Source organism: Sceloporus occidentalis, unplaced genomic scaffold, assembly GCF_023333645.1.
Source record: "Sceloporus occidentalis isolate IW3139 unplaced genomic scaffold, rSceOcc1.0.p SCAF_8, whole genome shotgun sequence".
NCBI classification, from domain to species: Eukaryota; Metazoa; Chordata; class Lepidosauria; order Squamata; family Phrynosomatidae; genus Sceloporus; species Sceloporus occidentalis.
The window spans coordinates 36,785,363-36,810,550 of record NW_028316988.1 but is presented as its reverse complement, the minus strand read 5'-3'; the positions used below and the strand labels follow the sequence as shown (position 1 = coordinate 36,810,550).

General features: G+C 42.3%; 1 protein-coding gene across 2 annotated transcripts; it reads left to right on the top strand.

The window, feature by feature from the left end:
* Positions 1-415: 415 nt before the first annotated feature.
* On the top strand, positions 416-8,945 carry SLITRK4 (SLIT and NTRK like family member 4). 2 transcript variants are annotated; one of them, XM_089536307.1, is made up of 2 exons: positions 416-498; positions 5,160-8,945. In XM_089536307.1, the coding sequence occupies exon 2, from the start codon at positions 5,211-5,213 to the stop codon at positions 7,716-7,718; it is 2,508 nt and encodes an 835-aa protein (XP_089392433.1). In that variant the 5' UTR covers positions 416-498; positions 5,160-5,210; the 3' UTR covers positions 7,719-8,945. The 2 variants fall into 2 exon arrangements, with proteins under 2 accessions (XP_089392433.1, XP_089392434.1); XM_089536308.1 differs by lacking the exon at positions 416-498 and adding an exon at positions 1,621-1,841.
* The last annotated feature ends 16,243 nt before the right edge of the window (positions 8,946-25,188 follow it).

Sequence of the window (25,188 nt, the reverse complement as noted above, 5' to 3'; positions counted from 1 at the left end):
CTCCACCACCTCTCCTCTCCTTCATCTTTCTTCTCAACCTCTTTTTCTTCTCCCTCCTTTTCTTCTTCCTTCTCCTCCTCCTCCTCTTCTTTTTCTTCCTCCTCCTTCTGCTTTGCTTCTTCTTCTCCCTCCTCTTCCTCCTCCTCCTTCTCTTTCTCCTCCTCCTCTTTTTTCCTCCTCTTCCTCGTCGTCCTCCTTCTTTCTTCTTCTTCTTCCTCTTCTTCCTCCTTTCCTTTCCTCTCCCTCTTCTTCTCTTCTTCTCCTTCCTCCTCCTCCTTTCCTCGTCCTCCTCCTTCTTCCTTCTCCCCTTCCTCCTCCTTTTCCTCCTCTTTCTTCTCCTCCTCTTCTTTTTCTTCCTCCTCTTCCTTTCCCTCTTCTTCCTCCTTTTCTCTCTCCTCTTCTTCTTCCTCCTCCTCTCCCCCCCTCCCTTCCTCCTCTTCTGCCTCTCTTCCGTTCATCAAGTCTTCTGCGAGTGGCTCCATCCGAAAACCGAGGAAGGTAAGGGGCGATCCCCTTCCTAATCGGGCTGCAAAAGGGGGGGGGGGGGTCGGACAGATAAAGAGGGGGGTCCCTGCCTGCCCCCTTTCCCTTTCTTGCTGGAGCTCCCCCACTCTCCCTCTTGCCTTCGCTCCATTGGAGCCTGCTTTCTTTGCCAAGGGGGAACTAGCAGGGAGACTGGTTCCTTGGGTTTTTTTTTTTGGGGGGGGGGGGCATCCTTGATCTCAGGTGACTCCGTCCCTGCTTTTGGGGGGCAGGGAAAACAGGGGGGGGCTCCTATCTCTCTCTCTCTCTCTCTTTCTCTCTGGGAACGTGGGAAGGCGCGCTATCATCTATCTATCTATCTATCTATCTATCTATCTAGCTAGCTAGCTAGCTAGCTAGCTATACACATATACATATGCATACATATATATATATATATACATATATATGTATATGCATACACATATATATGTGTGTGTATGTATATATGTGTGCATACATATATACACACACATATATGTATATGTATACACACATACATATATATGCATATACATATATATGCATATACATATATATGTGTGAGTATATGTGTATATATGTATATATACACACACACAGATATGTGTATGTATATATGTATGTATACACACACATGTATACGTGTGGATATGTATATGAATGAAATCTACCCAGACAAATCTACACATGAATACATTTATACTCACCTGGGGGCCAGACCCGTCCTCCTTTCCCGGACCTGTCCTCCATAACAGCCTTTTGTTCAGGGGAAATGTCCAAAAGAAGTCCTCCATTTTGAGCAGGACCAAGAAGCATGGGATGACATTTAGAGGACTGCTTTTAGGTTTGAGTTGAGGGGGGTGTCCTCAATTTTGGGGGGAGGTCCTCCATGTCGTGATGCCTCTGTGGTTGTGACATCTACATACAAACACACATCCAGCCCCCAAATCTGGTCAGATCTTGGTTTGTGTGTGTCCGGGAGAAAGAGAAAGACACACACAAGAGAGCCACACATCGCTGTTCCCAGTGTGTGTGTGTGTGTGTGTGTGTAGCAGCCCCCTCCTTCTCATTCTCATTCTAGCTGTGTGTGTGGTTGTGTGGATGCCTTGCCTCCTGCCTCCTCCTGCTCTTTGTGGGTCTCTCTGTGCGTTTGTGGCGCATGGCGAAGCTTGGCTTCCCTTTGCCAGTGCTCTCTCTGTGTGTTGTGTGTGTGATGAGTGTGTGTTGTGTGTCCGGGGCTTGGAGAGAGGCAGAAGGTCTCCTCACGTAGGGAGACAACCCTCAAAAAATCTGCAGAGGAGGGGGACCCAAGGAAGAGACCCTTTTCCTTCGGAAAGGTAAGGAAGGCAGCACCAAGAAGCTTTCAAGGAGAGAGTCAAAAGGATAAGGAGGCATTTTTGGCGAGGAAAAAGAAGAAAGAAAGGCTTTTTTTGGCGGGGGGTGATGGTTTGCATGCATTTCAGCAAGGGGGCGTGCAAGGGGAACCCCCATTTCCTTTCGCAGATCTCCAGCATTTTTGCAAAAGAAGGAAGGAAGGAAGGAAGGAAGGAAGGAAGGAAGGAAGGAATAAAGACATGAGGTCCATTCGGGCGGGGGGGGGGTTGCATGCATTTCTACAAAGGATCGTCCAGGGAACCCCCCCCCCTTTTTTTTTCCTTTTGCAAATCTCCAGTATTTTTGCAAAAGAAAAAAAAATAAACACTAGTGGTGATGGTTTGTTTCCATGCATTTCAGTCTAGGGGGGGCATGCAAAGGGACTCCCCCCCTTTCGTTTTGCAAATCTCTTTTGCAAAGAAAAGAAAAAAATAAAGGGGGCCTTGCATGAATTTCAACAAGCGGGACCCCCCTCCTTTTGCAAACCTCCAGCCTCTCCTTTGCAAATGCCTCTTTTTCCTTCCATTCTTTCAATGCCCCTCCCCCCATTGATTGGGTCCGTGGAGTATATTATATTGTACTATAAGGGGGGGGGGGGGAGGTTTGCAAACCGCACTTGAACCGTCCCCCCCGACCTTCTTCTCCCCCCTCTTGGAAGGATGATTTTTAAAAGCCCCCCCGTCTCCTTTCCCGCCTTCTCCCCCCCCCCCCCCCATGGATGGAGCCAAAGGATCCAGGAGGCGGAGAGGCTGCGGCAAAGCATTGCGGTGCTGGAGTTTATCCCCCCCCCCCCCCAAGATCCAGGAAAGTGGGGAGAAGCCGGGGGAGGGGGAGGGGGCGGAGAAACCCTGAGGAGGGAGGAAGCCCCCCCCCCAGGCACAGTTCCGAAGTCTCCCACCCCCAACCACCTCTGAGCATCCTTTGCTCTTTGCACAATTCCCCAGCGATGGACTGGCCCTTTTCTATCCCCCTCCCCCCAAAAAGAGGCCTTTCCCGGTTCTATTCCCAGCTCCTTTCCTCTTTTTACCCACTGCCCCCCCCCACTTTATGGGGGATTTCTAGGGTTCAAGGGTCTCCCATCTCCATATTATCCCGGGCTGCCTCTTTCTTTGCTTTCTCCATCCCAGCATCTCAGCATCTTTAACTCTATCCCAGCATCCCTATCCCAGCATCTCTGACTCCATCCCAGCATCCCTATCCCAGCATCTTTCTTTGACTCCATCCCAGCATCCCAGCATCCCTGACTCCATTCCAGCATCCCTATCCCAGCATCTTTCTTTGACTCCATCCCAGCATCCCTGACTCCATTCCAGCATTCCTATCCCAGCATCTTTCTTTGACTCCATCGCAGCATCCCAGCATCTCAGCGTCCCTGTCCCAGCATCTTTAATTCCATCCCAGCATCTTAACATCTCTGACTGCTTCTCAGCCTCTCCATCCAAGCATTGGTCCTTCTCTCCCTGCACGGAAACCTCTCCATCCTCCCTCTCTTCTTCATCTTCATCTTCCTTTCCTTTTCCTTCCTAGTCTTCTTTCTTGGCCCCTTCCCACTCACCCTCCATTATGATTGAGGGGAGGGTTAGGGTTTTGGGGTTTTTAGATTGTAATTTTTAATTGTTTGATGTTTTATTTACACTGTTGGAATCCTTTGTGAAAAAGCAGAATACAAATTATTGTTGTTATTATTATTATTATTATTATTATTATTATTATTTTGACCTCTATCCCTGCCCCTATTCCTCCTGTCCCCTACACTCACACACACACACACACACTTGTTCCCATCTGAGCTCCCCAAATTTTCCTCATTTTTTGTTTTCTTGCTTTTTCCTCTGGGATTTTTCTCCCCACTCGGATCCCATTCTCCTCCTCCTCCTCCTCCCAATTTTTCTTCCCCTGCCGCACTTTCTGGGTCCCTTTCTGCAGACCCTTTTAAAACCTCCTTGGATTTCTCCTTGGCCTTCCCTTCTCCTCCTCCTCTAGTTTGTTTCCCCCTTCTTCTCTCATCATTTTTTTACACGTTGTATTTTCAGCCATACATTTGTATCGTTCTCCAATATATGCAGGATTCCCTCAGCATCCAATGTTTGCAACTCTTTTCACACACACACAGTCTTTTTGAAGGTTTCTAGAAAAGTGCCTTCTCTTCCTCCTCCATCTCTTCTTGCAATGCAAATCATAGATCCTTTGCACTGTCTATGCCTGGCAGGCCCCTGGGTTGGAAAGATACGGGGATCCCAAAGAAGGACTGTCAAATAGGAGTTGGATTTAACTCTGTGTGTGTATGTGTATGTAGTGTATCATAGATGAATGTATAAAATGGTTTGCAAAAGGTATCTTCCCTGGCAATGCAGAGGGCTAAGGCAAATTATATAAGGTTATGTGCATGGGGGAAAAAGATGTCGAGTGATGTCACCCCGGTGAAAGATGACTTTGTTTTGCACTACCAATTGGGATGTCCTTTTAGGATGGGGGATGCTGACCAGACTCCTGTCCTGTCATGGCAATGCTTTTATTGGCATAGAGTAAGCACCTCCATGGTTTATGTGGATGCTAATGAGCTCTTCCATACCATACCAGGGTTTTTATATAAACCCTCTTTCTGAGTATACAAATATAAGAGAAAAGCAAGTGGGTATCATTGGCTGGCACCTAACTCTGCATCGATAGGGGACACTATGCATTTGCAATGAGCATTGTGTAAGAGTGGGAGAACATTTTTTTCTCCTTGCATCCTGAAGCCTTGCTCTCTTATGCATTTCTTTGCATTTTGAACAAGATTACACATTTCCAACCTCCAACCCCAGTCCAGCTTTCTCTTTTTTCCTCACTTTTTTCCCCCCGTAAGGAGTTGTTTGTTGCTTCCACACAACCCATTTTCTGCAAATCTTTCTGCAGAAGGACCTGCATTTGGAATGCTATGCATACATTGCAATGGGAATGTTCTGAGGAGGTTTTGATTTTGTTATGTTCGATGGGGAAATGCACCACATCCCTGCATTGTGTAGGTACGAAAGAAAGTAAGGACTGAGACTACGGATATGGATAGATAGAAAGAAAGAAAGAAAATAAAACACAATGAACATTTCAAATGCAAGGTACCTCTAAGTCCTCTTCAAACTGCAGTAATCCATTCTGTTTCTTGTTGCACTCTAGCTGTTCTTGCAGTAGCTTGATTTGTAGCTGTTACATTGTTGTTGTTGTTGTTATTATTTTAAAATTCTGTTTTTGATTCTGGGATGACAGCAACTATAACTTGTCCCCCTCCCCTTCTTTTATAGATTATCCGTCGTTCTTCAAGACCACTAGGTTTGATTGCTTTTCCTAAGAAGATGCTCCTGTGGTTCTTTCTGGTGTTGTGCAGCCCAGCTTCTGCTACAGATCCAGAGACTGACTCATCTGTGGAAATTTGCAATGTTTGCTCCTGCGTGTCAGTGGAGAATGTACTTTACGTCAACTGTGAAAAGGTTGCAGTCTACAGACCAAATCAGCTGAAGCCACCTTGGTCTACCTTCTATCACCTCAATTTTCAGAACAACCTCCTCATCATCCTGTATCCAAATACATTTCTGAACTTTACTCATGCTGTGTCCCTGCAGCTGGGTAACAATAAATTACAGAACATTGAGGGAGGAGCTTTCCTGGGTCTCAGCGCATTAAAGCAGTTGCACTTGAACAACAATGAATTAAAGATCCTCCGAGCTGAGACTTTCCTTGGCATCGAGAACTTGGAGTATCTCCAGGCTGACTACAATTTAATCAAATATATTGAACGGGGAGCCTTCAATAAGCTCCACAAACTGAAGGTCCTCATCCTCAATGACAATCTGATTGCCTTCCTCCCTGACAATATTTTCCGTTTTGCTTCTCTGACCCACCTGGATATACGTGGGAACAGAATACAGAAGCTGCCCTATATTGGGGTCTTGGAACACATTGGGCGCATTGTGGAACTGCAGCTGGAAGACAATCCGTGGAACTGTACTTGTGATCTCTTGCCATTGAAGGCATGGCTGGAGAACATGCCCTACAACATCTACATTGGGGAGGCCATCTGTGAGACGCCCAGTGACTTGTATGGGAGGCTTTTGAAAGAGACAAATAAGCAAGAGTTGTGTTCCATGGGCACAGGGAGTGATTTTGATGTGCGCATCCTGCCTCCTTCGCAGCTGGAACCAGGTTACAGCACACCCAATGGCCACACGACGCAAACGTCAGTGCACCGATTGGTCACCAAGCCTCCCAAAACAACCAACCCTTCCAAGATCTCGGGTATCGTGGCAGGCAAATCCCTCTCCAACCGCAACCTCAGTCAAATTGTGTCCTTTCAGACTAGGGTGCCTCCTCTGACACCTTGCCCACACCCTTGCGTTTGCAAAACGCACCCATCAGATTTGGGATTAAGTGTCAATTGTCAAGAAAGAAACATCCAGTCCTTGGCTGAACTGGTTCCTAAGCCGTTGAATGCCAAGAAACTGCACGTGAATGGCAATTACATTAAGGACGTAGACACTTCTGACTTTGCTGAGTTTGAAGGGCTGGATTTACTCCATCTGGGCAGCAATCGCATTGTGGCAATCAGAGGGGAGGTTTTCCGCAACCTCACAAATTTACGGCGGTTGTATCTAAATGGCAATCAGATTGAGCGTCTGAGCCCCGAAATGTTTGCTGGCCTCCACAACCTTCAGTACCTGTATTTGGAATACAATGTCATCAAAGAAATTTTGGCGGGCACATTTGACCTGATGCCAAACTTGCAGCTGCTCTACCTGAACAACAACTTGCTGAGAAGTCTGCCGGCCTACATTTTTGCTGGGGCTCCCCTGGCTCGGCTGAACCTGAAAAACAACCATTTCATGTACCTGCCTGTAAGCGGTGTGCTGGATCACCTGAAATCCCTCACACAGATTGATCTGGAAGGCAATCCATGGGACTGCACTTGTGACCTGGTTGCCTTGAAGCTCTGGCTGGAGAAGCTCAATGAAGGGATTGTCGTGAAGGAATTAAAGTGTGATACACCGGTGCAGTTTGCAAACATTGAACTGAAATCTCTCAAAAATGAGATCTTGTGTCCTAAACTCCTAAAGTCTGCCTTTTTTACAAGCCCTGCACCAGTGGTCACCTTTACGACACCCTTGGGTCCCATTCGGAGTCCTCCAGGTGGACCTGTACCTTTGTCTATCCTCATTCTAAGCATCTTAGTGGTGCTGATTTTAACTGTCTTTGTTGCTTTCTGTCTTCTCGTCTTCGTTCTCCGTCGCAACAAGAAACCATCTGTGAAACACGAAGGGCTGGGGAACCCAGAATGCAGTTCCATGCAGCTGCAGCTACGGAAACATGACCACATGTCAAATAAAAAGGACACCCTCGGGGCGGAAGCCTTCATCCCTCAAACCATCGAGCACATGAGCAAAAGCCACTCGTGTGGCTTAAAGGAAACGGAAACGGGCTTCACATTTTCCGAGCCGCCGGGGCAGAAAGTCATCCTGAGGAATAACAGCGATAAGGATAAAGATTTATTGCACATGGATACCAGAAAAAGACTCAGCACAATCGACGAACTGGATGAGTTATTCCCAGGCCGAGATTCAAACGTATTTATTCAGAATTTTCTCGAAAGTAAAAAGGAATACAACAGTATAGGGGTCAGTGGCTTTGAGATACGGTATCCAGAGAAACAGCAAGACAGAAAAAACAAGAAATCTTTAATAGGGGGTAATCATAGTAAAATAGTCGTCGAACAAAGAAAGAGTGAGTATTTTGAGCTGAAAGCTAAACTTCAGGGCTCACCGGACTACTTACAAGTTCTCGAAGAACAAACGGCTTTGAATAAAATTTAGGTCATGCAATCTCCTTTCCTACAAAGAACATTTATTTAATGATGCAAGTGCCTTTTGTTGACTTTTAATTTCCAAATATGATATTCTACTGGTAGGCATAGAGGCAGGTGAGCCAAGGGTGTGTGATAAAACTCTAGCTCAAAAATAGGTGTTGTTTCACGAAACTCTTGCCCTGTGGAAAACCCATAGGGGATCCTGCGGAACTCTATGGCCAAAGTGTTGCTTTATACACATATTACACTGAATTTAACCTCAAGAGGCATATATGTTTTTTACCCTAATGGCAAAACTTTTCGTCTCCTTGTGATTTGTTAAAGCAAATGCACAAGAAGGGAAGAAAAAAGAGAGAGAGAGAGAGAAGAAAGAAACTGGTATCGGTGCTGGCATACCTCAGCTGGTCATCCATCTGCAAGTGGATTAAATGTGGTGGTGGAACTGGAGTCAGTCAATTTCCATGGTATGTGGTCTTGTAAGCAGCACTGTTTTAGAGCTTACCGAATCCAAGTTTTTACAAAAACAAAACAAAAAAAGCATGCAAAAAGAGAGAACATTCGATAGTACGTGTAAAAATTGGTTACCTTTATGGCCTGCATCTTGAAACCGCTGGATTTATAATGTTAAAATTGTGCAGAATTCTTTGTTTCAAATATGCCATGCATTGCATCCCTACCAATCGATTTGACCGTCTGACGCATACCATGAATCGGCATCAAAATTGAACCAACCAGCTAACCAACCCACAACAGCGACAAGCAAATAAAAACAAAAGATTAAAAAATGGCAGCATTCAATGTGACGGGAAAGAAAAACAAAACAAAAACAAAATCTTGCTGTAAGACTAATTTATGGCTTCTTAACCCCTGTTTAACCCATTCTCAGTGACGTGAAACTTCTTTCAACCCCCCCAAAGGTTGTCTAAAATTTTAAAAAAAGAATTTGCTTGCTGTGTGAGCGTTTCAGAAATTATTTTTGTAATATAATTCATATTTATGAAATACTTTGTATACTAAATAGGGGAAAAATTATGTACTCCTCAATATGTATTTAAATATGCCTGATTTGTTTTTTTCCTGGTCACAAAGGTGCATTAATCATTCAGTATAATTTAAAAAGTTTAAAAAAAGGAGAGAGAACAATATACCAAACAGAAACTGTTGACAAAATGTATAGATTTATTTGAGAGTCAATGTGATCAGGTCTAAGAATAATAATAATAATGGTAATAAAATTATGTTCTGTACTACTCTTGTGAAAGTAGCAGAGGACCTTCTTTGGAGATTTGTCCCTTTAGATTCACGGATAGCTGAGTTGATTTCCTTTATACTCTTTGATATATACTGTGTTTTGGCTTGTTGTTAAGGATTCTGACACTTCAGGACTTGGTGGCTTATTTCATAGACGATGTTGTGTTGTTGCTGTTGTTACAAAAGTCCACTGAGTTGGTAAGGACTCATGTTAAAACTGTATTTCAGCATTTGTGGTCAGGTTCTGAAGCTTGCTGCTGTTTGAAGGTATTGCGAGTTGCAGTAGGACATTGGAAATAATGCAGTGGTGGTCATACTTGGAAAAGCGTGGAGGATTCTGGGAGCTGCAGTCCAAAAAAGTAACTTTTCTGAGTAACTTTACCAAGACAGCTATGGTTCATCCATATTGCACTTCATAACCTCCAAATATCCTGATTGAGTGTACTGATGAATCTTCTTTTATCCCACTTTTCCAGCTGCTTTTAACAAGGCCTGGTTTCTGTCTCCTTCTTCCACTTCCCCCCTTTGTCCTCTGCTTACACCAAATGATACAAACTGAGTTCGAAAGTGCAGAAGTTGTTTGATCTCCATTAATGCATTGGCTTGAGGAGAGGAATGAATCTTGCTCCTCCCTGTAGACTCGGGCAAAAGCAAACTCCTGCAGCCTCTTCTAGCTTTGTCTGTTCATCTCTGCCATTTTGACCACACTCCGATGTTGCCTGGCCACACATTTCCAGGTTTTCACTTGGGAAATGCTGTAGGGTATGACACTGTGACCTAGCAAGACAACCAAGAGCATAATGTTTAGCAAGACCCTCCTTGTGTGCTCTGATTCTCACTGTTTACTGCAGACACTCTTTTGTTTTCAAGTCCCCCATCCTTGGTAAATCACAAGTTCATGTTCACTACTTGGAGGCTGCTGGATTAAAATGTTATCGTCCAATACTAGTTCTTCAGGGTCTGGTCCTCTTCTGGTTTTCAACATTCAGATACCTTAAATGGAGGGGTGTATAGCTTACTTTTTTAATGCCTATACATGTATAAGCACATGCATGTAACCATTTTGTCACCATGCAATGCAGAGGCATACTGCAACTCCTGGGATATATTTTGAGCACTCTCAGTGGGGGGAAATAGATGATAGATAGATAGATAGATAGATAGATAGATAGATAGATAGATAGATAGATAGATTCTGGCAGCTTATAGAGCACACTGTAATGATCACACTGTCTTTAACTGTTGTGTGTGTGTGAGAGAGAGAGACAAAGAAAGATGGTCTGAGACAGAAAGCAATATATCTAGGTTGCTTTCAATGTGGTAGGCCACAGATAGTGAGAGTCTGGTTTCTTAGTGTCTTGTTTTAGTTAGCAATCTGTAGTGTTTGCTAATGATCGTTCTATAATATGTAGGTAACCCGAGCAGCAAACATCAAGTGGAGGCTCCATCCCATCAGTTGTAATTTTTTAGCATACATCACTTTGACTTTTATGGTCAAAGCCACACAACAGCTTTCTGCATAATGTGCAGATTTGAAACTCACAGATCAGAAGTCCATGGAGGCTTTAAGTGATATATTGTAAACTGGCATCTTGATCCATTTCTAAACTTCCATAGGCAGTTTAGTCTGTATGAGGCCTCCAGACTTGTTCTCATCAACAGTGCATAAGTAGAAAATCTGTTTCTGGAATTCAAACTGCAGGGAAGGGGTAGGCTGCAGGACTAAATGCTCTTCCATACATATCAATTAGGTGCAAAACTAGATGTCAAAGAGAGGAGCCTACCTTTCCCATTCATGCTTTGGCTTTTTATGTGCAGGAGAACTCCACCATTACCATTTGTGGTCATGTAGGGAAACATTCATTCACACCAAGCTGTCCCATGCAATCTCGAGAATCCATGAAAAATTGTACCATTTTCTCTGGTGTTTGTTGGAACTGTGCCTCAGGCACATTCCAAGGCAGCCATGCCATTTTTACAAGGGCAATGAGAACATTTAAGCATCCTTGCCATGGAGATCAGTGTGTTGCATTTGGGGGGAAAGTACCATCAACCACAGCATACTAGATTGCATGAGAGGTCCAAAGCATAGTATGACGTTTCTTTAGGTAACTGGCAACATGTGTGCGGTTGCGTTTTTGTAGTCTCAGTAACCTATTCATTGAAAGGACATGAGGCCTGTCTGCATCGCTCCAGATCTGTGTACAGCAGGGAAAACAAGTTACTTCTTTGCAGTTTATAAAACAGGAGGTGAAAAGATAAACCTGTACCTATTGATACAGTAAATGAAAGCACAAATCCTTCCCAGGAAAATAAAACCACAAAAATTCCTACCCAAAGAAAAGGAAGCAAGGAAAAAAAGGATAGGTTATGTGAGATCATTTTATATATAGCAATATATATATATATATATATATATATATATATATATATGTATTGCTCTAAATCCTATTGCTAGCCTAACTAGAGGAGGACTATTGAATCATGTTTATTCACAATTCAACAGTTAATTCAATGACTCTAGTTGGAACTGACAAGTGGGATATATATCAGATGTTGCATGCTTTCTCCTGCAGCCTAAAGTGCTATCCACCAGAAATAACGGCACTGTTATATCTCCATGAGAACTAGATTAGCCAACCTAAAGGTATCAAGATTATTAGCCCCCCCCCCCTTTTCATAATCTTAAGTATATGTCTGAACCCTTGAGCTATTTATCCTCTATCACTGCCTGGTGCTAGTAATATTCTTCATACTTTTGTGTCTAATTGTACAGTGGGCCCTTGTATCTACTGAGGTTTGGTTCCAGGACCCGGCATGGATACCAAAATCCATGGATGCTCAAATCCCATTATGTACAGTGGCACAATAAAATTGTGTCCTATATAATATGGCAAAATCAAGGTTTGTTTTAGGGGATTTTTTTAAAAAAAATTAATGCTGTGGATGGTTGAATCCAGTCTGTGGATACAGAGGGCTGACTGTGATGCATGTTGGGAAATAGGGAGTCATTAACTTGTGTAATTGAGATAAATCAATTGAGTTAAATGTTTATGTGAATCAGGATGTAGTTGCTCATATGGTCTACGGGATTTTATTTTTATCTTTTTATATGGGGTTGCCACTAGTCAAAGCAACACAGAGGTGAGCTGGTGCAGCCAGACTAAGGTACTACCTTTCAGTAGGAGTTGGCTGAAGCACATCATGCTTGCTCTTAAGACAAAGATCTATATGCATTTCTCAGATCTCATGGTTGCTTTCTCCATGGAATGGTTACCTTGAGACCTCAATCATTCGCCAAGAGGAGCCTTTCTAGCTGTTCTCTAGAGTCTCCTGCCATGTAGATCTTCTTCCTTGCCCCAGCAATTGTAAACAATTACAAGAGTGAATAAATGTAGCAACAGAAGAAAGCAACACCCTTGAACTCCCTCTTGGCTGGTTGTTTGGGACAGGCCCACATAGAGAGGGACAGTGAATGTGTCAATGGTGGAAATGGAGAGAAGGCTGAACCTCTCAGTGAGGAAGGCCTTCAAAGGTCATGTTGTTCAAGCCTTTCCCAAAGCACGAGCCAACATTGCTTGGCATGAAATAATCCACAATGTGTTGACCTGGACTGGTTCACACACACACACATCTCTTCTGCAAAAGGCTCTTGTAGCACCTTTGAGGCTAACTTAGTGCAAACAGTTGTAGCATGACCTTTTGTAGACTTGGGTCTACTCTGTCCTGCAGAATTAAAGCAATATGATAGCACTTTACTTGCCATGGCTTAATGCCATGGTATTATGGGATTTGTAGTTTTGGGAAATATTTAGCCTCTGTCTGAGAGCTCTGTGCCACAACAAACTACAAATCCCAGGATTCCATAGGATGGAGTCATGGCAGTCAAAAGTGGTGTCAAGCTGCATTATTTCTGCACTGCAGATCTTGGTTGACTTCTTCAAATGCAAGTCTATGAAAGCTTATGCTACCACCTTTTTTTGCTCAGACTCAAAGCTGTTCTAAGATTCCTTTTCATAGTGATATTCCAGGTTAAACACAGCTATGACTCTACCATCAGTTTTGTTACTTTTCATCATTCATCTGATAATTTTGATGGCTGTTTGGTGTGACCTGAGGGAATGTGGAAAATCTACCTGTGCTTCCATGGTGGTTGCCCATGGAAATTGTCACTCGCATCGCAGCTGTCAAGCGATGGGCGCGCATGACTATGAACTGTCATTGATTAATTTCCCTGGTCCATCTGCAAGAGTTCCAACAGGTGCTTTTTTTTTAACAAAACCTGGGAAACGCTTGATTTATTCCATTTGGAGTTCAGAGGGGATGTTTATTTCACCTTTACCTTGGCTTGTTTCAAATTATTTCCCCCCCTTCCTGGATAAGAGATGTGATACAATATGCACTGAGCCTCCTGAAAAAGTTTGGAAAAAGGGCATGATGTAGACTTGGTATATACTAGAGAAGTAGACATTAGAGGATTCTGTGAGCCGTAGTCTTTTTAAAGCATTTCCCAGCTCTTTCCATATCGGGAATGAGCAGTATATAAATATGGTTGTATCTTAATGAGAAGAGGGGAAATACAGTACTCCTTTTCAACTGTATGGAGGAAAAAGTACCTTAAATTAATAGATCTCAACAGGGAAAAATTGCAACAGAAAATCCATTGCGGTGGGCATGAGACAAAGTTATTCCACAGGTTGTTTTGTTTCCATTGATTTCTGTGGATTTTGATTCAGGCTTTGTAGGTGACCCGTGTGCATATCTCCTTGCTCCTGCAGTACCTCACGGAATCAATATACACACACACACACACACACAAATCCATTGAGTTGTGATAGAAAAATATACCTTCAACTGCATTCCTGAATTCAAAGCAGCGAACTTGCCAGCACAGGCTGAAGGCGCTGAGGTTTGGGGGGCTAAGTCAGCTTTATTTCCTCCATGATCAACTGCTAATTTCAGAGCTTTCAGATACTTCTGGAAAATGTGTTTCTGGGATGGTCCTGGGCAGGACGCCAGCATAAGAAGATGGCTTCCTGCCCAGGTTCAGCATCCTAGTTTCAGGCAGAACTTGCAAGAAGTTGCTATTATTTATTTTTATTTTTATTTATTTTTTTTAATTCCAGATCCCAAAATTCATTGGCCATAGCAGCTGGGAGGGGTATTCTGGGAGTGGCAGTCAAAAAAGTCACTTCTCTGTGCTTAGCGGACTATCCGAAGCAAGCCTTGAAGGCTCCTGTTCTTCAACACTCTCTGACTATGGATTTTCCATTAGCATTTACAGTCACTGAGAAATCTGTTCTATGGAGTCCAGTTCAGTCTTGTTAAAAGCAGGAGGGGGATATATGGCCCTCCAAATCAAAGCTTGGAAATTACAAAAAATATCTTGTAACTAATTTTTATTATTATTATTATTTTGCCATATCTAAGGAATCACTGAGACTGCTTGACCATGATTCATGCTGGGTTGGTTTGATGGAACTGCATGCACAGAGCCAAACCTTGCTCAGAGCTGAGATAGAAGTCCTTTCACACACATTTTTGCTCCTATCTTCCTTCTCTTTCCTTCTTTTCAGGCCCCTAATTTAGAGGGAGATGCAAACCCTTGCTGTTAGTTTGTTGTGGTGGTTGTTGGTGTTGTTGCTGTGGAACAACTGGGAGTCCTGAACTCTTCCAGATCTTTTGCAAATCATGCAGATCTGGCGCCTGTCCACCCCTGCATTGCATTATACAAGATTGAAACCTTGTATAATGATGTGGCAATGATGTGTTCAGTGAAATACATTCTTACAGCCAAGCAATCCTTTTTATTAAGGTCATCCCAAACACTGCAATATAAGCAGTACATTTTTCATTTCTCCAGAACTATGTATCATCTTGAATTTTATGAAAGCAAGTGGGGTTTTTTTTGGGAGGGGGTTAAGGGGGGGTTAAAGGAGAAGTTTGTTATTGAAGTCCAACATCTGCATTTATTCAGAATCTTAAAATGGAGTATAGGAAAAGATAAATAATTAACTATTAGACTCTGCTAGGCACATACTGTAGATGTTGTGCATATGCTTACTGGGACTGGTTCCAGATTTAATCATATATAGAGGAGACTGCTTCCAAATCGATTAGACTTAAAATAGTCATAACCATCTTCTCCTATTAATTCCAATTAGTCTATTATTAGCATAGCTAAATCTGGATCCAGTCCAATGACTAACTTCTCCTTTCAAAAATGGAAATTCTAGCAGCTTTCTAGCTCTTAGGAGGGATGTGCGGTTGATTCGCCACTCCCCTTTCCCTGGAGTGACTAGTTGCAACTAGGTGCATCTACATTATCTGGCCAATATATGACACCCCGAGAAAATGAAACTTTTTTAAATGAATGATATATACGGAGCTTGTTCTTAATTTCAGACTTCTTTATGACAGCTCAAGTTGGGTTGTTAAATGTTGATCCATATTGTTGTTGTGTGCCTTCAAGTCATTTCTGACTTATGGTGACCTTAAGGTGACTCTATCAATGGGTTTTCTGAGGCTGAGAGTGGGTTTCTATGGCTGAGTGAAGAATTAAACCCTGGTCTCCAAAGCTATCATCCCCCGTCTCCCAAACCATTTGAGAGAAGAATGCAAGACATGCAAATATTCCAGTATATATTGGCCTGCATGTGTAATAATAGATTATATAGATGAGCAATACTTTAGAGTCACAATATCCAATATAACTTGACTCATGTAGAGCTCCAGCTGACAATGCCAAACTGATCATGGACAGTTCTGGCAAGGAACATGTGCACTGCCAATAATGTGTGAGAAATTCACTCTAGTTACTTTTGTACAACACATGCACACACAGATTTGAAATATGTTATTCTGGAAGATGTCCTGACTCCGCACCACCTGTAAATGAATGTGCATAAGACACACTTCGCATTTGAAAATCCAAGCATTTCAGGACTTAAATTGTACATTTGATAAGTATGCATGGGGTCTGCATATTTGAAAAGCATTTAAGAAATGCATCCAAGCCTACTTCAGTAAGCAGCCAATGGATGGATGTGTGAAAATTACAGCCTGAATCCTGTTGGTCCTAAGAAACAAAAATGCATGAATGTTACATGGTTTTAGCATAAAGATGTGATAAAGAGGAGATACATGCAAATGAAATGGTGGGTTATATTCATCCCTAGTGGCTGCCAAGGGTCCCTCTTCCTAGAAAGGAAGATAAATTTATTCTCTTTTTTTGTTCTGGGAGGCCAGGTTCAGATTTTCCAATCTTCTCAAAGTGAGATAGATGCATTAGTAATTCGCCATTGGTCTTTAAAAACGACTAACATACACAGTTTTTGCAGAGACCAGTGTGCATTGCTGAGAGCTTCAACTGTTATTTGTTTGCTTACTGGGACTTCAGATATTCCTGTCTTGTTTTCAAAGTGGAATGGATGCATTAGGAACTCTTCATTGTGAACAATTCACACAACACAATTTTGGCAGTGCCCACTATGTGGCAGTGAGGGCTATTCCCAATTGGTCTAATGAAGTGTGAATTCTTGTGATTGCCTTGGTTTTTGTCTCCTCTCCTTTCCACTCATTCCAGGAGGGTGAAGCAGTTTGTGTAGCTATTTTTGGGATCTGCACTAGAGTTCTTCCATTTTTGTTTTTAATCAACCAACATGGGCTGGTTTGCTGAGCTGATCCTATGGGTTTTCTCCTCCTTTTTTCTTTCCTTCCCCCCCCCCCTCCTTCTCTTCCTCCTTTAGTTTGCAAAAGTGTCAATTCACTGATGCAGTTTGAGTGTTGGACTATGACTCTGGAGACCAGGCTTCAAATATCCTCTTGGCTATGGAAACCCACTGAGTGGTCTTGGGCATGTCACACTCTCTCAGGCCTCAGAAAACCCTGCGATAGCTTTTCCGTAGGGTTGCCACAAGTCAGAAATGGCTTGAAGGCATACAGGAACAACAACTGTAACTCTTGGGGGGGGGGGGAGAAGAGAAGGAAACTTGTCTCTCCAATTTGTCTCAGGGTTAAAAAAAATGGAACTCAGTTGTGAGTGGGAATAAAACCATAAAATCACAGATCATAAAGTTAGAAAAGAACATCTAGCCTAACCCCTTGCCATGTAGGAACACACAACTCAAGCATTCCAAAAATATGGCTGTCTAGCTTCTGTTGAAATGTTGCAGCTAGTGGCAGAAACTTTATGTGTTTGTGTGATTGTGGTTGTGGTTATAAAGCAAACTCACACATTTGTCCTGTATCGCAAAGGTTGCAATTAGTGATTAATAGATAGATAGACAGGCACATGCACACACACACACGGATTAATAAATAGAACAAATATAAGTGTGTCTGTGTCTGTACTGAGCAAAACATTTTGGCTTCCAGCCTCTTCAGCTGCTAAAGATGAAACTGACAGTATATGAAATATATAGTGGAGACCTACAGCAACAAATACGACAACTTTCTGGTGCATTTGCCCTGACTGTGTTGAATTCAGTGAACCTTATTTCTATGAAAGCTTGACTTTCATACATAGCACAGGATTTTACATCTAATCCACCTCCTCCTGATCCACTTTCGCGTGTTCTCTTTGTGCCAGCAATCTTTATCAGTCAGCTATTCTAGAACGCTTTGAAAACCCTTCCATTAGTTGTGATTCCTCCAGAGCAAAAACAGAATCCACAGTAACACACATATTGCACCGCCATTTTATCCAAATGTGATAGGATGCAATAATCCTGGTGAAGGCAAAACAAATGTTTACTGGGCAGCCAAGTAGAATAGTTTCCCTTGACACTTTGTGGGCTTCTCTTGACACCCAGTGGGTTTTCATGGCCAAGATGGGAAATGGACCCTGGTCTCTAGAATCTTAATTTCACAGTCTCCTTTTTGCGATGATCTGAAAGGTTCTTACTAGTTCACATTTCAAGACCAAATAATATAAGTAGAAGAGCTGAGTTTGTATAGGAAAAAAAGTCTGTCCTGCAACCGGCTCTCAGAATAGTTTAATATCTTATAATACATAAACTTAATTGCAAGCTTCTTTGGTAATCATAAACTTGAAAAGTGGCTTGTAAATGAGAGTAGTCAATAAAATTAAGCGCAAGCCTCCAGGTGCAAAAAGAAATGCTTGCTTCCCTATCTTCTGTAACCACATGGCTAATTTCAGCATGTCAACAAGACTTTGGGGGCTATGCTTCCATGAACAGCATTTTGTCCTGGCCACAACCATAGTGCCCAGAAAACCCACCAAGTCTACCAACCACATCTTGGGGCATCTGCTAAAGGGTTAGCATTTTGGGAGGACTCACAACCATTGGACCTTTGGGTGGACCTTTGTCCCAGCCATCTGCTTGGACCTCAACTGAGTGACAGTGAATGCTGTTCAACTCTGTTAAAATCATGCCATTTGACAACACTTGAAGTGCTGTAGCACCATCCTATGGAATCCTATGGAACATTTTTAGCCTTTTCTGCCAAAGAGTGTAGTCATAATGCAAATCTCAGGATTCTGTAGGATGGTGCCATGGCATTAAAGTGGTATCAAACTCTATTATTCCTACAGTGTAGACGTGTCCAGTGGCAACTAAAGAAGAAGCTCTTCCCTGATATTTTTTCTGTAATGCTCAGTGTGGCAAAACATTGAAGCCTTATAGGGACAACATTAGGGTGGGTTTGGCTCAGGGTGTTCTTTTTCTTGCTTCTTTGTGGCACCCTCTGGTAACACTATGAGAAGACATGAAGGAGTCCTACCATATACCCAGGAGTAACACTGTGATAGAGAACATAGGGAAAAATCTGTAGAGCAGTTTTGTTTCTCTTGGGATAGAAAAAGTGGTGGGGAGGGGACTCGGATATTTTCTAATAATAACAGAGGACAGAGAATTAATGGCTCACTTTTAAGAGGCAGTAAAATAAAAATGCAAAAACACTCAGCATGCCCATGTCCTTGAGCATACCCAAAATAGTCAGTTCCACTGGATGATAGCCAAGACTGTCTATAATTTTGACACTTTGACTATATTCCTTCCCTTCATCATCTTATCACTTGAAAAGGTCTTGTTGAAATAAAGGCGGTTTGATAAGAACTGTTCGTGCGAACAGCCGAGTGATATGAATATCGCCAACTAAAACAGCACATGATGGACACTTTCACATCAGCCATCCAATAATGTTTCTGTAGGGTTTGTGGCTACTTGTGCCCCTGTGTCTGGAAATCCTCACTCGACCTTCACTTTGAAGGCACAGAAAAATCAAATGGGACTTTGTGTATGGATTTGGAGACCTTCGAAATCCATTAAATGTAATAGCTGCAAACTTTGTTGTGAATATCTGTGTCTGCTCTCTTCTAATCCTGTTTCTGACACATATTTTCCCTCTGTAGCTCTGAGAAAGGCAGCAAAACATCCGACATCGATTTTCCTATCTGAAGGCGGGGGGATCACCAAGGATAATAATGCTCAAATGCTTGAAAGAGGGTGTCGTGAGGCCTCATTTATATTTCTAATATGCTTTTTTGAGATGAAAGCTCTATGCAAATAACGAATGTTATCGGCATCCAGTCAATTTCACAATAGGGATATCGCCGGCTTGTGAGACAGAATTTAGTTGTTCATAAACAGAATGAGCACTGGAGATGAATGGATGCCCTCCGCCCATATTTGCTGTATACATTTTCTTTTTTTCTTTCCATGTGCTTTCTTTCTATTTAGATTAGCTACAAAAGCAGCAGTGTTGTTCCCACGCAGGCAAGAGAATATGCACATGCTTGAAGAGGTAGCCAGAACTGAAGAAAGAATCCTGTACACAAGGGGAACATAACCAACACAGGGCAACATTTTGTTATTATGCTCAGATGGCATAAACCATTTGAATCAATGGGATGTGAATGCAGTGTGTGTGTGTGTGTGTGCTTTTTAACTGACTTAGAACAAATGCATACAATCTGACAATGCTAAAGTAAAGTAATGAATATTTCACTCTTCCCACGCACCCTACAAACAGGTGAAATGTCTTACAAACAATAGCTGGAATTTTGCATGAGCTACTTACTTATGCAACTACCTTAGTTGAGTAGCTACGCAGTGTCTCTCTGACCCGTTCCTCAAACATACTTTAGCAAGCATCCACCTGTGTCCTGATCATCAGCAGAACAGGTCTTCTTATCTCTAGGCTGATACCCTGCAAGCCTAGATCCAGGGAGGCAGTTATGATCATGGTGGCAATGCCATGATTGTGCCTCAAAGCTGGTTTGATGTACTGGTTTGAGTGTTGGACTTGGACCCTTGCAGACCAGGGTTAGAATTACCACTTGGCCATGGAAATGTACTGGGTGACCTTGGGCACATCATGCTCTCTCATCCTCTGAACAAATTCTGCCAAGAAAACCCTGTGATAGGTTCACCTTAGAGTCACCATAAGTCAGAAATGACTTGAAGGCACAGAACAACAACAAAGGGACCTCGAATACAGCTCTGGAGTCTGTGTGACAGCAGGTTATGCATCCATAAATCCGATGTTGAATTCCAGCCAACATTTCTAACTGTATCGCCCTTTTGATCACAGAATTCCTTTTGGTATTAAAGTGAATAGCCCCTTAAGTGAAAAAAAAATCAAAGTTTAGCATAATCTTCAGTGTGTGTACCTTATCTTCAGATCAAACCTTCAGGTCCTATTAATTCGCTGAGACTAACAATTAGATTTCTCTGTATTAAACAACGGGTGGAATCCTGTTGATATGATATATCTGAGGACATTTCATTACAGATGTGGTTGAACTTGTTTGTGTAAAGGACATATTCATTTCACTGTTGAGTAAGCAGAGTTCTATGAGCATAACCATTTGACATGGGCTTAACTCCTATTGTTAGTCCTAAAGAGAGAAGAACCATTGGATTAAGTGTATTTGCTTATGCGTTAAATAAATATTAAACAGTTTATTGGGTGGGCCTACCCAAGTTGAGACTGACTAGCAGGATTCCAGCCATGCAGTTGTCCATTCTTAGATGGTAACTATTTATCCGTATTTTCAATGTCCCGCCTTACATCCTGGGATTGCAGAAACTTCCACTATGCATTCCATAATGGAACAATAAGCACGTACACAAGCTGTTGCACAATGCTGATATCCAACAGCAGGGTGGTATAGTGGATTTACTGTATAACATTGAGGACAGATTTGCAGTATGCCATCACTATGTAAGAGCTCAAAAACTTTATGTGAGAGTGCACATACCTAAGAGAATCTTCTTGTTACAGCTATTGAATGAACATTTAAGGGACATTGCTTATTAATAGCCCCCAAATGAGTATGTGATACCTCTGTGAGGAAGCCCATGGTTAGGCAATGTCTGCTTGATATCTAGAAATGCCTTTCAGGTATTTTGAAGAAGATAGCCACTAAGGCTTAGAGAAGGTAACCCCTCAAAATATAAGGTAACCATAGCTTGGAATCATGTTGGTGATATGTACACATGTAATCCCAAGATACACCTAACTAGGAAGTGCCTGGCTCCACTCCTGCTGCTGGGAGAAGAAGGTTGATGCCAACAGTGGGATGGTGGAGGAAGGTGGCATCAGCTTTCTTCTGCCAGTTTTGGTCACCTTCTGAGCTTTTTCTCCTCATACTCAGCCAGTAAATGGTCATGACATCTTGGACACTGCCTTCCAAGAACAGGATGGACACAGAGGTGCACCAGTGGAGCATTCCACTCCATCATAGGATGAATGGTCAAAGCCCATGTATCCTACTTTTCAGACTGTGTCTCTGAAGGTGACCTTTCTTTGAAGGGTTGTCCCATCTAAAGCCATTTTAAAATGGCAAAGAAAGAGGAATAGATAAATGGGTTGATGCTGGCTATTAACAGCTAGTGAACAATCAGGCTGTAGATGCATTTGTAGTATGTTATGTGTGTAGATGCATTTGTAGTATCATGATTTTGAGATATATAGGCATTTTTTAAAAAAACGTTTCTTGCTTTCTTGAGGGGATAATGTATGGAGGGATGATGTATTACCTATATATTAGTAATGCACAATTACCCATGTTAACCCAGCCTAGAGAAGAGGCCACAAGGGAGGTGCATGCATGCTTATAAAGAAACAGCGTTTTACAGGTTGGGACCAGAGTAAGTGTTAAAGAAGCATGAGTTGCGAGAAATCTGGAAGCACTTTATGCATGTAAGCATGTTCTTCCAGGGATGTAGTGTGTCATGATAATACTTTGCCATGTAGAAATGTCTTATGTTTGCCTCCACTTACCCTCTGCCTGTATATTTGTTTCTTTTATGTCCTACATTTCCTCTGGAGAGGTGAAGGAATCATGCATGCCTTTTCCTTTTTTTCTTTCTTTTCAACAATCATATATGATAGAATGACTGAGAACATCAGGAGTTCGCATTCAACAGATATGGAGGGCATCAGGTTGGGAAAGTCGGGTGTATCCAGAACTATATTTACAGATGTGTACTCTCTTACCTTCAAATGATAGATATAGAACAAGTTTTTACTCAGTGTTTGTATTGCATAAATCAGCACTCTGCCAATGTGTTTGTTTGTTGTCCCATTGTGCAATGGGGAATGCACAGTTGCTATTTCTACAATACCAGTGAATTAAGTGGCATATTGAAGGCACTGATGAATACTTACATATCATCCGAGAATACACAGATACACATGGAATTATACTTGAGGAACTCCATTTATGTAATGTATACTTCCATTGTGTAGTGCCCCCAATGTGCCATCATATGTGTAAGGGAACTTACTCACATATGTGTCACTGACAAAATTTCAGCTGTACTTGTGACGGGAAGAGAACTGTTCATGAACCAATTGCAAGCTGCATAATCTAGCTCTCACCAGGCAATATTGCAGTAAAGCAACCACTAGCCACTTTCTTTTTTCCTAACGTTTGCTGATGTGCTGTTCATAAAAACCAATGGAAGGAATACAAATAGGAAACTTCTCAACTATACAGCTCAGGGGGAATTGCAATTAAAAGCAGAACACATAACAGTTCTCCTTTTCCCCTGGATACAAGCAGTTTGCCACCACAAAATTTATAGATGACTCCTCTCTATTGGAATGATCACCTTTCCTTTCTGCAGCCTGTATTTTTTTTCCCCTGCAGCTATCTGACATAAAATTCAATTGATTTTGCCTCCTCTAGCACAGTGTTGCATTTTTGCCTTTAGTTGTATGGAGCAGACATCTGGGTTTATTATTCCAGTTGGGGTTCTAGCTCAAGTGAACTAAAAACAACAAACAAACAAACAACAACAACACAAATTCCACGGTGATGGTGGTGTTGAGCAAAGTGGGGAGGAAAATTGACTCCATGTAATGCTCTGAAGATGGCACTGTAGTAACAACTTCATCCTGAAAATGGCTAAGAGTGCCCAACTCTGTTGCTGGGAGCCCTGGTGTTTGCAAATGCATTTCTTTCCTCTGGCAAATGTGATGCTGTAGCTGAGTTTACCAGAGGAGCAACCAACATTGGCTTTCTAATTAGGGATGCACCGCGATTGGTTTTATTTAACCCAGTCTGCAAGGCTGCTGCAGCAGCTCTGTCCTATATCTTTAGGTGGCTTAGCTGATTCTGCTGACTTTGTCACTTGGTGATTATTTGTGTAAAAGAAAGCAAAAATAAGGGGAGGGAAGCCCTTTCTACTGCCCAAATCCATTGCCTAGCTATTTGAAAAAGCAGATGAGGTGGAAAAGCTATGTCTGAACTATACAGCATTTCCTATACAATGTGTACCGGGCTCACATTAATGACTGTTCTTCCATACAAGAGGAGAACTAGAAGGGGGGGGGGGGGGGAAGAGATGTACGTATGGATACATACAGACACAATGTAGGATATCTTTTTAAAAACCCAAGCACATAGATAGTGATTGTGTCTGTGTAATGGATAAGTCAGAATCCTTTTCCCTGATGTTCTAGGGTTTTGTGAACAATGAATTCCTTGATGCGTGTATAGAAAAGTATTCAGGCCTTCTGTACAAAGTGGTAGGATCAATGGGTTATTCTGAAGTGCACACACTCATGACCCAAGTCCTCAACCCATACTCACATCCACAAATACTCACTTGAGCAACTCAACAGAGAAGGTCCATCTCTGCATCATAATTTAGCTTCCCTATGGGAGCATCTGCGCTGTAGAAACAATGCAGTTCGGCACCACTTTAAGGGCTGTAGCTCCAGCCCAGGGAAACCTGGGAGTTGTAGAATTACAGGGTGCCTCATAAAACTACAAATCCCAGGATTCCCTAGGATGGAGTCATAACAGCCAAAGTGGTCTCAACCCTCATTATTTCTACAGTGTCAATGAACCCTAAGAGATAGTGTTACTGCTCTGATAACAGTATTCATACCATTCTGGCTTCCATGCTCTGTCCCACACCAGAAACAGTGGATCAAATTGTATTCCTGGTCTTAGGTGGTAATGTACCCATATCATGCTTGCTATTGAAATGAAAGTGGTGGTTTTTGTGGCTTCTGTGTCAATTGGAGAGTGATCTTGCTCTGGATTTGAATCCAAATATTGATGGAGTTATCCAGATTTCTCAATCAATTTTGCTATGGGTCAGTGTTTGTTGGTTTTTACATGGGTCACTATCACTGTGGTTTTAACACTTAACTTTAATAAAAGAGTTGCCCAAGGTGCTGTTGAACCTATTTTGGGAGATAGGGTGCACCATCTTGGATAGCTGTTTTAATGTTCGAATTCAAATCCGGAGTGCATTCGCTGACTTGGAATGGTTGCCTGATAGAGAAAGAGAATCTCTTATATAAAAGAACAGCAGCAACTGTGTACCTGTTTAATTTTTATACGCAATTAGCTAATGGAAAATGTAGCTCAGAGTGCTTTTCTATATGAAAAGAATGGGAACAAGCACTTCTTATTTTTTTGCATGTGTGGAACACAGGCGTTTATATCCAGACATATTAAAGGAGGGAAGGGAAGAAAAATACATTACAGGGAAATTAGTCAAGTGGAAAATGCATCTAATTTGACTGTGTGGCAGATTGGGGGAAAATGCTGCTCTATGTGTGTATGGGGGGAAATAGCATTTTCATGACTTCAGGTTAACCTCCCAGATATGAGGAGGAGGAAGTCACAACCATTAACAAATAAATCCCACAATCTCTATCCTGGCTTTTTGCCATTGGGAAAATGCCTCGCACCTCTTCAGTGCCTTCCCAGGTTTCTGCCTCCCATGCATGGCTAC